The sequence below is a fragment of the Falco cherrug genome, chromosome 2 (genome assembly GCF_023634085.1).
Source record: "Falco cherrug isolate bFalChe1 chromosome 2, bFalChe1.pri, whole genome shotgun sequence".
NCBI lineage: Eukaryota > Metazoa > Chordata > Aves > Falconiformes > Falconidae > Falco > Falco cherrug.
In genome coordinates this window covers 23433468-23447958 of record NC_073698.1, presented here as the reverse complement: position 1 = coordinate 23447958, position 14491 = coordinate 23433468, and the positions used below count along the sequence as shown (strand labels likewise).

The 14491-nt window shown below is 43.3% G+C and overlaps 1 protein-coding gene across 2 annotated transcripts in view; it reads left to right on the top strand.

Annotated features, from left to right (window-relative positions):
• Positions 1-14491, top strand: part of FLT1 (fms related receptor tyrosine kinase 1) — a 117848-nt gene that overhangs the window by 41656 nt on the left and 61701 nt on the right. For both annotated transcript variants that reach the window (XM_055702683.1, XM_055702684.1), the window contains exon 11: positions 12425-12539. In XM_055702683.1, coding sequence (XP_055558658.1) covers positions 12425-12539 — 115 coding nt within the window. The remainder of the gene's footprint in view (positions 1-12424; positions 12540-14491) is intronic.

Below are 14491 nucleotides of genomic sequence, written 5' to 3'. Positions count from 1 at the left end.
AAAAATCTAAAAATACCTCAATGGATTCCATTGCTTTTAAATAAAATGCAGATATATTTTAATGCTTTGTGATTGATACAGTCAATTTGCATAACTTTTCTCTCTGCTTCATTCAGGCCAGTAACAGGAGGCCAGCCAAGTTAAACAGTTTCCATAGTTTCCTGGTAGCAAATTTAAAAAAAAAAAATTAAAAAAATCTGTAAAATTGCTCAACAAATGTGACTTCTTGGAATGTGGAGCGACCAACATTAAAATTTCCTGTTCTTTATTTTCTGCTGAAATTGCTTAAACCAACTCTATTGCCATTAAATAACCTTCTCTTCTGATGTTCACCCCAGCAAGGAAACATAGAAGCGTCAAGAAAAACTGTCTGGGGCAAAAAGTAATGGTTTTGGGGTTTTAAAAGCTTATACAGAGCTAATAAATTCAGAGATGGCAGGCAAAAACAGTAGAAGATGCAATGAGAGTTAAAATAAAATGCAATTAAAAAAATTACAGATTAGTCTTTCTTAAATGACCAAGATACTACTTTCCCAGTGCTATCTTACTCCAGCTTGCTCTGCTGCTCTGTAGCTGGCATATACATTCCCCGGCTGGGCAGCTCGTGGTTGCTCAGTGGCTGTAGCAGAAGGCAGCCTGTGGGACGCTTGTCCTGCAGTGTCCATCAGCCTCCTTGGCCCCTTCCCTACTGCCCTGGAGTTGTTGTTTCTGGCCTCCTTTTGGCTGAGGTTGGGTTGCCAGCAGAGGCATGCAGAGGGGCAGCCAGCGGCAGGGCACGCCGAGGGTCTGTGGAGCCAGCCAGGCTGGGCTCCACCTAAAACTGATCAGCTCGGAGGCTGCAGCGTGAGCATCTGCATGCTGGGATCACCTGATGTTAATTGTTCTTCGTCTGAATCTCTGGAGCAGATTTGTGTTTATCTTAAACTGGCCTGGCAGAGCCTGCCAAGAAAGGCGTGTGGGATGCTGATATTGCTCAGTGGAAGCACTGGTCTCCTCAGCGGTTGTGCAGTGTCGTTTGGGGTAGTTTCTTTCTCTGAACATTTCCATATAGGCAGCTCAAGAGACATCTTCATCGTGCTCTGCCCAAGGCTTGACTGATCGGCCCTTCAGAAACTGCAAACAGATACAACACTGAAATTTTACCTTGGGTGCTCCAACTTTCCCATCACCTCGCTGCTTCCCTCTCTCTTTGAACTATCGGTTTTGTTTATCCTCAAACTGAATATTGGATTATTATTTTTCCAACCCTGCTGTGACATCAGTCTGCATTATTTTGTTGTTGTTGGTTTTTGGGTTTTTTTTTTCCTCTGTGTGTGTGTGTGCATGAGGGAAAGAGAAACATAAATGGTACCGTGGAGATGCCTACAAAAACAAAGTCATTGGAAAAACTGGTCCCTGATTCTCTGCCTCCCTGACTACTATAGTGTCAGGATATGAACTTGGTGGTAAAACCACCTGAACGGTGGGATTGGGAATGAAGGGCTGAATACGTGAAGTTGAGGACAGAAGCAGGCAGCAGGGACCAGGGGCTGTGTCGCAATGTCTATGCTGGTACTGCTGCCAAAGAGCTAATCTCAGGAAACCGTGACATTTGTAGCGCTCTGATGTGTGTGGGTCCTCATTGAAATTGCTACTGATTTAACACAGTGTGATAAGAAGGGAATATTACATCCCTTTGAGGCTTGTCTGCAGGGTCACACATATGATTTTCTATAGGAATAGCTCTCCAGCACTACAGAGGGAAGAATAGGAGCATGTTGTGGATCTCTGGAGGCAAAAACTAGCAGTTTTCCTTGAAACTTCTGCAGAGATACAGAAAGACTGGAAGTACCGTAATGAAAGTGCATGGCCAGACTCCCACCAGCTCCAGTGAAAGAGGAGGCAGGCCATGTGTGCGTAGCAGTCTAATTGCATTTCTGCATTGTCTATGTCAGTGTATTAATAAGGGATTGAAAGGCAGAATCATTAGGATGTGCTTGGATAGATTATCAGGGGAAACCAGATTTGGAACATCAGTGAGGTATGTAAAATGAACAAGTAAAGAACAAGTGTTAATTGTACTTAATTAGAAATGTACTGAACCACCCAAATTTAATTGTTGGGTGTCTGCAAACATCGATGCCCATTAGTTTGTCCACAGCGACTGTTTTTGTTCCCCATGCCACCTTCTATTTTCGGGAAGGGGAAGTCTGAGCCCTTAGCACTGGTAAAAGTAGGTCAGATGCCATTAATAAACAGGTAGTTCAAAAATGCCTTTGTTTAATTTGACATGTGGCCAGATCCTCGGCTCTAAATCCACATTGGCTGAGGATCTGGCTGGTGGCATTCGTGCCTTCCACTCTCTACTACAAGAAAATCTTCTTGTGGTGATCTAGTAAAGGTACTTAGAATGGGTATATTAAAAAAAAAAAAAAAAAAAAGCAAAACAGCTAGCTATTCTCTTATTTTGCTAGGGTTGGGGAAATAGATTAGCATAAATAACAATCAGACCTTGTGTTTTTCAACATATCTTTCAAAAAATGCAGAGGACAGACATGAGAGTACATTGCAGTAGCATGGACTGGCAGAGAGTTTGAAGCCAAAAGAGAGGAGTGAAACAGCATCTGATCTGCTTCAGCCTGAACAAGCAGTGTGCTGAAGCATCTCATTCTGCACTTCCACTGAGAGCCAGAGGTCAATGCTTGCTTGTGAACACCTTCTGTCCTCTGAAAACAGCTAGTAGGGCTGTCCTCAGCATTTCAGAATTTTAAAATATTTTTTGTATTTTACTTAATGTCATATGAATCGGACCTGGCATATACATATGGATAAATAAGCTTGACAAATACGTGCTGCATACTGAGTACAGTTTACCCCAGTCTATCCTCAGGGTAACACTGTAAGCTGTAAATGGTTTGATCACGGGTCTTAGCTGAACCAGAAGCTTAAGCTTTCCAATTTCAATATTGCTGGTTTTCAAATCACTTTAAATCAAAGTTTTTCAAGTTTAGTAGGAAATGTTTTAAAACGAAACACACTGCCCAAGTAATTTTTTAATCAGTCATTGATCAAACCTAAAACATAAGTTCTACAGTAAAATTCAGATGATCAGGGATGCTCTGCTCAGAATCACACTTTTGTCCTTACTCACATGTTTAGAGAATTGAATGGGATGTTGCATCAGGGGAAGATTGCAGTGTCTTCTGGCATCACATAAGGGTCATGCTGATGGTGGGACGTTATTGCTTGATCTTTTACTCACTGCAGCCCAGCCCACAGACAATAAAGCCTGCGACAAGCTGTACGTGGGGACTGCACGTCGTGAGCGAGGCCCCGCACATTGGCGGTGTCCAAACCAGTGGGATGTCCCAGCCTGTAGCCAGAAACCTGCTCCTGCGCTAGCAGGGGCTCTTGGCCAAAGGAAGGCACCGGGTCAAACTCTGTGTGTGCTCAAGAGTGATTATGAATGGAGTACTATTACTGGATCAAGTACACCTTTTACAAAAATATACAAACTTTAGTTAGCATCCTTTTTCCTTTTACGTGTACGCCTTTCAAAAAGCCTTTGCAGAAGGCTTTGAACAGACACGGCGTATGAGGTAAGATCGTGGTCAGAAAAAGATACTCAGTTAAAAAATAGAAAACAGAGGTTAAGAGGGAACAGCCAGTTCCTGCAGCGTAGGGAGGCGACCAGTGAAATTTTTCAGGAGCTGGTGCTAGGGTCTGTACTTGTCAACATGTTCAGAAATAACCTGGAAAAGGTGGTAAGGAGGTGACAGAGCTTGCTGATGATACTAAGTTATTCAGATTTCTAAGCATGAAGCCTGATTGCAAAGAAATGCAGAACTATATGAATCTGGGTATCTGAGTGATAAAGTGGCAGATGAAATTAACCAAAGATAAGTGGGCGTGATGTACATAAGAAAAAACAATCTTGCTTTCACATGTAAAATAAAGTGTGAAAAGGCTGTTGGCTGATCACTACTACCACAAAGAGGGATCTGAGTGTTGTGATGCACGGGGTTGTGAAAGTGATCACAGGCATGAGCAGTGCAAAAAGCAAATCCAGTGTTAGGAATTACCAGGAAAGAAATAAAAAACAAAATAGAGAACACCATGATAACTCCACATAAATCCATAAACTACCGACATCTTTTATACTATGAGCATTTCTGATCCTTTCCTGTCAAAGGATGCAGCCAAACTGGGAGGCACACTGTGAGGGGCAAAAAAAGGATCAAAGGAATTTCAGGGAATGAGAGGAATGTATGAGGGGTGAGTGAGGAGGGAGGTCAAGGCTCTGCAGACTGAAAAAGGCGTGACTTTGGGGCTATATGATAAGAGATCTACAGACTTATGAAAGACACACGTGTGAGGATCAGTTGTGTATGTCTTTTCCAGTTCAAGTAGGGGCCTTTGAATGAAGCCAAGAGGAGCACAATTTGGAACAGGAAAAGGAGACTGCTCTTCATGCAGTGGATAGCAGATCTGTGAAGCTCTGTGCCGGAGGATTTTGGGGATTTAAAAAGTTTGCACAAAGCCTTGAAAGAGAAATGAAGTGTAGAAATGGCCTCCATTGTGGGAAGCTCCCGAGCTGATAATAATTGGTGACTGGGGGAGTATTAGGAGGAAGTATCTGAAGTTAGTCCTGCTCTTACTCATCCCCAGCCACCTGCTTATGGTCATTGTTGAGACAGGATATGGGGTAGATGGATCCTTGGTCTTATATCCACATCTGCCAGTATTTTCTCTTCCTGTTTTCCCTCTAATCAACTCCCCTCTCTCCTTAAAAATGTTTCCCTCCATTCTTTCTCATCCTTTCCTTGTTTTCTGCTTGCTTGTTTCCAGTCCCTTGCTCCAGTCAGCCCAGAGCTGCTCTCGGACCCCTACTTGCAGTGAAGCTGAAAAGAAATAATCTTGAAAAACACAATCTCAGTGTAGCAATAACTCTTTCATCTCCTCCACTGATCACTGGCAAATGGAAATGGTGTTAGTTGTTCTTCCAGCTTGTCAGCAAGACAGGGGGTATTAAGGACTGTGTAAATAGATAGTAAAGAGTTACTTCTTTCTACAGCCAAGAGGATCCAGCCAGGACAGCAAAGGAAAGGAAGGGATTTTTGGTATTATGAGGGGTAAGCTGTTGGGGATACCTGGATCTTGGAATGCTATAGTTCTACGTTATGGATGGAAGTCTAGTGAGCTAATAGCAGTGACTTGTGCATGAAAAATTACTTTTGCCAGAAAGGTCTGAACAATATCTTGGACTTTATATATAGGGAACATAGACTGGAAATGGCAGGAATGGAATGCAAGAGTGGACATTGTGTGTAGACTTTTCCTGGCCTTTCTCTTTAGCTTTCTGACTGCTCAACCAAATCAGAAAACACCCCTTCCTTTCCGTACTATAGACTACTAAAATCAAACACTTTTTCCCACTGAAAGACATTCTAGGTGCTTGTGGAAACCTCATGCTTTACGTGATAATTCTGTAGTTCCAGCCAACATCCAGCTCCTCTGTGGAGGACATGGTTGTCACTTTTGGACCGAGAAAGTGGAGGCTGAGTCACAGTGACTGCACGGGTGATGAGAGTGATTACAGTCTAGCAAAGGAGGGAAAGGAGGCGGACAAGAAGGAAGGAAGGAAGGATTGGCTGAAATATGATGGTATTCTGAGTTCATGAAGAATGTTAAGCAGTGTGAAGCAGGAAATTGAGGGTCAAGAGGCAAAATATAATTATCTGATAAGAAACTCAAGGTGAGAAAATTTCAGGTCACCTCAGGATGTGCAAACACCTGAAAAATTACTTTCAAATACCGTTATATTCCCTAATGGCCAGAGGTCTCAAGTACTGGCAAAGAAGTTGGAAGCAAAATATGGGTTTTGGTGACCCTCAGTCTCAGACATTTGTATTTTTTGTTATGAATAGCTGGTGTTGCAGGGTGCTCAGGTGTGCAAGATGTAGAAGTGATTTTTTCCTGTGGAAATACGAGCACAGGCTGATGAAGGGTTGAAAGGTGGGATAGGTAAGGCTGCTGTTGACCTTACTGCTTCTTTTGAGATAGTTCAGGTCAATCAGCTTTCTGTGGTAGCATACTGGAATAGTTCAGGGCAAGTCATAATGTTTGGAAAGGATGAACATGGAAGGGGAGCACTATCCATTTATCTGCATGTAGATAATCATATTATTGCACGTAGATAATAGCAAGAAAAGCAGTGTGCAGCTGTCAAACACTTTCTTTTTCTATAGAGCAATATACCCTACTGTTTTTAAAGATGTTTACCAGGATGACGAGGCATTCAGGACACTAGGGATCTCCCCTAAAGAATGCACTTTCCCTTGAAGTATCCCCCTCAATAAGGACACAGAGCATCCTACAAAACAGAAAACAACTCAGTCCTCACTCTGGCAACTGAGCAGTGCATCCGGGCCCCAACCCAGCCTAATGTGTGGAGGCCACTGAGAAATCTTCCAGCCACCCTGCATCTCATCAGTGAGTAACTTCTCAGCACAGTTGATAGGGCCCTTGGTCTATAGTTGCTCCTGCACTGGAGACAGAGGTTGAGGAGTAGCAAAGGAGAATTACTGCTCTCTAAGAGTCATGAGCATGTCTGAGGTGAAATGGGCTGGTGATGTCCCGTCTGCTTTTGGTGGGCAAGTGTTGACACTGCACTGGAAAGCAGTAGGGACCAGTGACAGTGAGAGCGGAGGGGTGAGTAAGACACACAGAGGAGGAACCTGCACCACTTTCACCAGGATTTGTTGTTTGGCATTCCTTGCTAAGCTCCTAAATAAATAAACAAACTACAATATATGATGTAAAATGTATCCAGCTCCTACCATTTGTAGAAGATTTCTTCCTAGCCACAGTAACCCTCATACTGGGGAAGGTGCTTTGGATGAGTGCCCAGCTGGCTGCAGACTTGCCACCAAAGGCAGCAGGGCCAACATTTCAACCTCTAACTGATCCTTTTTGACCTAGAGCAGGAACACTTGGACCATAGCTCCTTAAAATCATAGAATCACGTCCACAGCCAAAGCTTGTGGAGCATGCTGGCAGTGAGCCAGCACATGTTCTCCACCTCCACCCTCACAGAGCATGTTTCAAAATCTGTACATGCTCCCTGCTACTATTTTCCCTGTTTCCTGCCTCAAATTGACTCAGTATTTCCCCGAACACGTGGCTATGCCAGCCCTGTGCTACCAATCGCACGGTGCTAGACACTGAGGTGTGGAGCAGACAAGACCCATGTCATTCAGATTTTTTTGAGAACTTCCAAGTGGAAAACAGTTCCTATACATTCTTTACAATTCCAGGAATTTCCAGAGTTCCTGTTTTAAAGTTAGTGTTGTCACCATCACCTCCTGAAAGATGTGAGTCACCCCAACGTGAATTTGTAATAACATTGGCCCGATGCTGCTTGGAATTAATTGCTGCACTAAAAAAAGGATAGACACTGAGAAAAATGTTGTGCCTGCCGTTAACTGTTCTCTAAAACAGTCACCGTCAGTGACAGGGTGGCTTCCTCTTGCGCCTAGTACTGGTGCAGTTGCCAAACGCTACCTCAGTAAATAAAAGTGTGATTGAGGCTGTGAGTGGCTTTGCCAAGAGGAATGCTTAGAAAATTGAATGGGATGTTGCAGGAGGGAAAGATTGCAATGGCCTCTGGCGTCACACAGGAGGGTTTGGGAGGAAGGAGCCGAGAAGGTGAGGAGACAGAGGATGAGCATCTTTCCAGCTGATGTGGGGATTGAGGCTCTTCCACTGGTATTTGTCACTGTACTACTTGAACTGCAAACTGCAGAAGTGTCTCCAGGATGGGGAAGATGATGTGTCTGGACGAGCTGGGTCTAAGGCTTTCATTTAGGACCATCTGTCATACAGAGGGTCAAGTCTGTCCTGTGAATACTTAGACAAATCCCTTACCTCAGCTCCTGTGCTCAGCTATAAATCACTGGGGTGACAACAAAACCTCTTTTCTTCTGAGGCCAGTAGTTTCATAGGCAGGACTTTAGCTTGGAGCTGGGTTGTAGTTTGATTTCAGTGAAATACATCAAGATGACATGAAGTACACTCTTACCCTGGAAACTTTTCCCCGTCGATAGTTATAAATATACCACACTATTGTGCTTGGCATGCTGTATGCTAATAGAGGTGAGGGCTCTGAAACTCATTAGGAAGGGGAGCGGGCTGCACAGCAGAGTGAGGACAGTGTGAAGCTAAGGTTGATAACCACGGCCTTGTCCAGAATAGGCCATGGGAGTTTTCTTATCTCGCTTTGGCAGGAGGTGCTGCTAGCTTCCTGTGCGAAATCAGGAGCATATGCTGCTTTCCTCTTGTTGTTTGGCTTCCTCCGCTACACAAGACTGTTCCCAGCACTGTGATTATCTTTGCATCTTCAAACATGGCACACTCTGCTTCCTCAAGGGCTTGATGTATTCTTGAGAAGCAAGCTGGCTCCCCTCCCCCCAGCCGCTTCTCGAGGGCCCCCGCCGGTGACAGCTCCACACATCCCCTTTTATAAAGCTCAACTTGCTTCTGATTGCATAAAACACCCCCAGCCCTTCCAAAGAAGCACACATTCCCCAGGGTACGGCTGGTGGGCAGGTCTGCTGGCAGAGCTCGCCCCGTGCTCCGCGCCCAGGCAGGCAGCGCATCCTGCCGGCTCCCCGACCCCCCGCGCCAGCACAGCCATTCTCGCCTCCTGACCCCCGCACCCAGCTTCTCCCAAAACCCTCGGGAAAATTAATGGCTTCTGGTTTCACAAAGGAATAGCCAGTTTCTCAGGGTCTTGACACAAAGGGCGAAGCGTGCCTGTGCAGGCGGGTGTGTGTGTGCGTGCACACAGGCAAGCACGCACACCAGCATGCACGCAGGCACATGGAAAAAACTACTTAGGAGGTGAGAAACCCGATTGCTTCTCCCAGTGCTCAAGTGAGGCAGCGGAGTCTGATTACCTTGCTCTGAGGTTGCGTAATGTTTGTAGACATACGTTTGCACACACCCTCCATTAGCATTTATTATATAGGACCTTTACACGTGCGTAGTCGCACCCACAAAGTAGGGACGTGGAAAGGTCTGCAGGGAAACAGGTGTAAGAAGTGCTTAGAAATGTGCTGGCAGATAACAGCTTGTTTATGAATCTCTGCGCACACTGTGTGCTTTTTCATTAACCTGGCGGTAACCCTGCTGTAAGCTTTCCTGAAGATGCAAAGCAATCAGGCTCATCCCGCAACAAAACATTTCAGGAATTCATGTGCTCCGGAGATATCTGGACTAAGACTCTGACATCCAAAATGCAGTGGGATTTCCCATGGGCAGTTCTTCCTACAAATAGGATACCCTTGCTATTTTACTGAGTGGATAGTTTGAAGTAACTTGTAAATTCTTTGCAAAGCAAAAAAATGCACAGCTGATGTTATCTGAGGACACATGCAACGAAACATCAATTGAATTAACAGGAAGATGCTTGTGTATTTTGGTCCCAGCCAGAGTAAATTTTTATATTTTCATTTTTCTCTCTTTCCAAGCATCTGTACTTAACAAACATTTGGTTTGATGACTACATCTAAGTTTTTTTCTTTTCTCTTACTGTTACAAAATGCCTGTTAGAAGCTGAGGTCAGGTTGGGAGGCAGGACCCTTAATTACTCCCATTTGTCCCTTCCCCATCTCTACCTGATGCTGCTGGCTTAAGTAGTGACTTCACGTGGCACTGCTGGCAGCAGCAAGGAGCAGGATGACTGAGTACTAACCCAAGTAACCAGCTCAGGAGGCTGGAGGTGGCTTGTGTGTTGTCCCTAAGCTGTGTTAGTGTATTTGAGGTTAAAGTGAGGGCATTTGGCAGCTGAGGAGAGAAAGCATCTGGTTCTGCATCCAAAAGGATGAGTCTGAGCCTTGTCCTAGACTTTGCCTGGCAGCCGTACTGCAACTGATTTGTAAATGTTTGCTGATCCAGCAGCCCGTGGAGCCAAAGTGGTGTGTACCACAGTACTTGCATCTCCCGCTGTGTACCGTGGGCTGTAGGCTAACATATCCTCAGCTTGATTGTGGCTCCGTTTTTTATTAAAACCACGGACAATAGCTATTAAGTGTATACAATTTTCTACATTAATTGCATTAACATTGTAATTGGCAGTTTGGAGACAGTACGATATGTAAAGTCAGTAGAGTTTGCATGTGTGACTCCAGGGCTAGTATTTCATCTAGGGTTTTACAAGTGTTTTTCTTGTTATTGTGATGTTATTGTAATTATGATGGTAGTTTGTATTATGTTGTTAATGAGTAATCAGCACCTCATTTTGCTAAGCATCAGCAAAGACATAACACTGTCCTCATCCCTGAGACATTGCAACCTAAATATATAGTCTTTTCCAAGGAATTCTGAGGAAGAATATAGTAACAACTAAGTCTGGAGGCTCCAGAGATGCAAGAAAGGAGATTAAAGATGTTTTTCAGAGATGCACAAGCAGTTCCTGAATATGCATTATACCTTCTTTCTGTCCTTTACCAAAATATGTTTCTCTGTAAGGACTTTTATACTAAAGAGCACAAATTTTCAGCATAGAAATAAATAAACATATTCATTCAGTGGGGAAAGGAAAAAAATAATTAAAATGACTTTTTTAGTATGGGGGAAATGAGATTCTGGGGTCTCTGTCTTCCTGTACAGAGATTGCCCAAATATCCAGTCACAGGGATGTGCCTTTGAGTCTGCCTGATTGTGTGCCTACAGTACTGGTATCGTTAAATAAGTTCTGATATATGCTATGGCATGGAAATGTTATCAGCTTACCAACATTACCATGTCTTCTGTGTTCTAGTCTTATTACAGAACCAGACTTCTTAAAGCATTAAAGGTGCAAAGTAAATGGCATCTACCTTTCTGAACAATTTTGAACCATTTTTTCCTACCTGAATGCATCATCTGTCTTACTGCAGCTGTCTTCCATCCACCCTAGCCTCAACAATCATCAATGGAAGCTGGCTTTGAAACCAGACTCTGGAAGAAATGGTTGTGTAGACAGGGCTGTTGCTCCTTGTCCTCTCTCTATGCATGAATGACCATGGCCTGCTCCTGTGTTTGGGCTTTTTCAGCTCACTGACCCTCTCAATGCACATTAAGAAACTTGGACAGACAATCATGTATCTGTGCTAATGATTACAGCCCAAGTTAGTTTACATATCTTCATTTCTTTAAGCTGTAATATCTGCTAAGATGCTGGCCAGTTTGACGCATAGCTGCACAATTAAACATGTAAAGTTAGTGTACTATTGATATTATAAACAACACAAAGTTTAAGCAAACTGCACAGTTAGCTGGAGGGAAATGAACCTCATTCTTTGGTCAGGATTGCATCACATGCCGTTATCCAGTCACTGGGCTTTAAAGGTCCTTTCTCTAAACAACTGATATACATGTCAGAACTATTTGATTACAGATACTACAGTCATTATCTTTCAAATCCATGGAAGATCAAAGGAACATACCGTATTTGAAAGAGCTTGACCCTGCTGAAGGGTTGAGCTCTACTGATGAAGCTGGAATTGAACAAGCAGCAACTAATTTTTGGATGAAAAGCAAAACTAGATAACCTCAAAGTAGAACAGGGACAGACAGCATTTAAGAAGCATTCCAATGTGTTTATTTCCATGTGTACCAAATTAGGCTTTGGGAAACAAATTAGCTCTACCATGACCACACCTGAATGTTCTGATTACAAGCCAATTTGTTGCATAAGGCAAAAGCATTTTTTTCCCTGAGATTTCCATTCATTAGCATGACTTTGATTTTTTTTTTCAGATTAAATGAACATTTAAATCCCTTTGGCAATTGGGTACAGTTTTGTTTAACTTTGTTTTGCTAATTTACAGGATTATGGTTATTTTTACTGTGTGTCTTGTTATTGAACCTCAGTATTGATATTTTGCCATTTAGTAAACTGAACTAAAGAAAACATTCAGAAATGAGAACTTGCATCATTTTTCATGATAACAGAAAGAACCTGGACACAGTGAAACAGCATCCAATCCATTATGGAATGGATCTTGAACCAAATATAACTTGTCTTGAATTTAAGCTGAAAATAGTATGAACTCATGTTTGAAGCCAAGCCTGAGCCATGGCAGTGGCTGAAAACAGGAGCACTGGAAATGGGATATTGGTCTAGGCTCAGACTGTAAATTCTGACCTCCCAGTCCACGGTGGGCTAAAGGTTAACACCGACTTCAGAAAGCTAATATTCAAAGAGGGGCTGTGGAAGTCGATCCAATCATCAGGCTCGAAACCTCAAGATTTAACAAAAAGTAACTGTACTTGCCTGGTCATCACAGCACCTGAATTTTCCCTGACTGATCACTGTTTCTAGAAGAATTGTTTTGTCTTGTGTGTTGAATGTTTCAGTCTGTCACCAAATCAATACAATTTTGATTTTTGTTGTCTTCAGGCATGGCTTTTGCTCTTATACTGAAGGATCTTTCATCCTGAAAGCTGGCAGCAACATAGGAAACAGGATCCAGAGCGTCACTGAGCGAATGGCTGTAATAGAGGGCAAAAATAAGGTATGCTTCCTAGGAGCAGATAACCTTTCTGTGTGACATCATGTGTTGAAAAGGAACTGTAAGATGCCATCAAGGTAACAGTGAAGAAGACAGTGTTTTTATATTGTTTAGATTTGAAGAGCTGCATACATGCAAATCACTTTCATACTTGGTATTTATCTACTGAGATGTAGAGATGTACTTATTTCTTCATGCAGTCACATTAAGGTAAGTCACACGCCAGGACAGCGTATCACTGGGATTCCCTGTATCTGCTTTCTTAGAGCTTGTCTATAGTAACTTGGGTCACCTCAGGAGCACAGGGGCAGGGTTCCAGGCCATCTTTGTTTCACTTTGTGACATTGCACAATTTCCTGTTGTTTTTCCTATGAGAATTAAACAATTTACTCTCATTAGAGAGTTTATTCACAGATGTGGTCCTAGATTATTAGATGACCAGGTCTTTTCTTGCAATAAAAAATTTAAAGGGCCAAATGAATCTAGATTACAGAAGCAAAGTTTAAGAGAGATCTCAGTCAGAGACAGCAAGGTAGGATTCACCCCAGCGGCACTAACTACCTAAGCGTTAAGTGTCTAGTCCAAGATAAGCATCCCTTTATGAGCCATGGGGAGATGCAGGCACTTCTAAAGGACGAGTAGGCCTGTAGTCTGAGTCTAACATGGGAGAGAAAGCCAATGAGGTTAACTTGCCAAGGGCCATGGAGTTTTGTCCATCAGTTAAAACCTTCAGATCAAGATGTTTGACTAAAGGATGCCCTAGATCATCTGCACTGCCCTGGCTTAGACATGACACTGATTTAGTGTGGTTGGGTAGCCTGTGCTACAGAGGAGCTCAAGTGAAGTTGCGCAGTAGCACTGTCACTGCATCTGGTTTCACAGGCTGGTTTGGTTTGTGGCAGTAATGGCTGAGGAGGTTATAAATTTTAAAGCCTGCCTTATTCTAGGCCTGTTGTTTCTAAGGACACTGAAACACTTTTTGTAATTCTCAGGGCACTGGGGATATAGATCTCCTTTCCTTGATGGCTGCCTTCAGTCTTCTGCATATGAAAATGGGTATAAACTGTAATTATTCTCCTGTTAGAGCCCTTTCACACACCGCAGAATAAATAGGGCTTTGTGTGCAGCCAAGAATCAGGCCTGGGACTGCATTTTCTCCTGCTGTTGTATTATGTAGAAAATACCACAGGTGTTCGTGGCACCATTCCAGTGCATGGGAACGGGCTGGATCCCAGCAAGGCATTTGCTCTATTTAGCTGGCCACCTCTATGTGCTTAAAGATCAAGGCAAAAATGGGAGCAAACAGCTTCCTAGGGGAGGCTATCGTAGGAAAGCACATGAAAAATGAGACATAAGGAGGGATTTGAAGGAGGAAAGGGAAATCATTTCAGGCACAGGAGGGGGAATGATGAAAAAAAGGTGATAAGAACCAGTTATTTTCCAGAAGGCATCTAGCCATGCTATGGGTGAAGTTCTACCTGCTCACAGGGTGCAAAAGGAGCTGCTTAAAAACCAGATCTCATTCCCCTTGTGTGCCATGCATTTTGGAGACAGCGGAAGAGGAGTGGCTGAAATGTCAAAGCAACTTCCAGTCAACAGCAAATAAATTCCTCCCTTGAGGAAGATGCTAATAATGGGTCCTTGCAGGAGAACTGCAGGTTTTGTTTGAAGTCTTTGGCAAGCAGCAGCCCTTTTTTAAAAATGTGCCCAGAAATGAACCAAGGAATGGTCTCTGCATGTGTTGTGTGGAAAGTTTTGCAGTGAAACTTGATGGTTCTCCTTCGTGTTCCTTGTCATCATGCTGTTTAGTTCAGTTAAGAAAGGTTTACCTTGCATTGTTTTATTCCTCCTGGTCCCTATGGGGAAGGGGAGGTTAGGGAAACAATCTCTTTACTCAGCTTTTTCACAACTATTCTAAGGTTTCTTAATTTCTGCTGCTCTTTCATAGCTTTTCA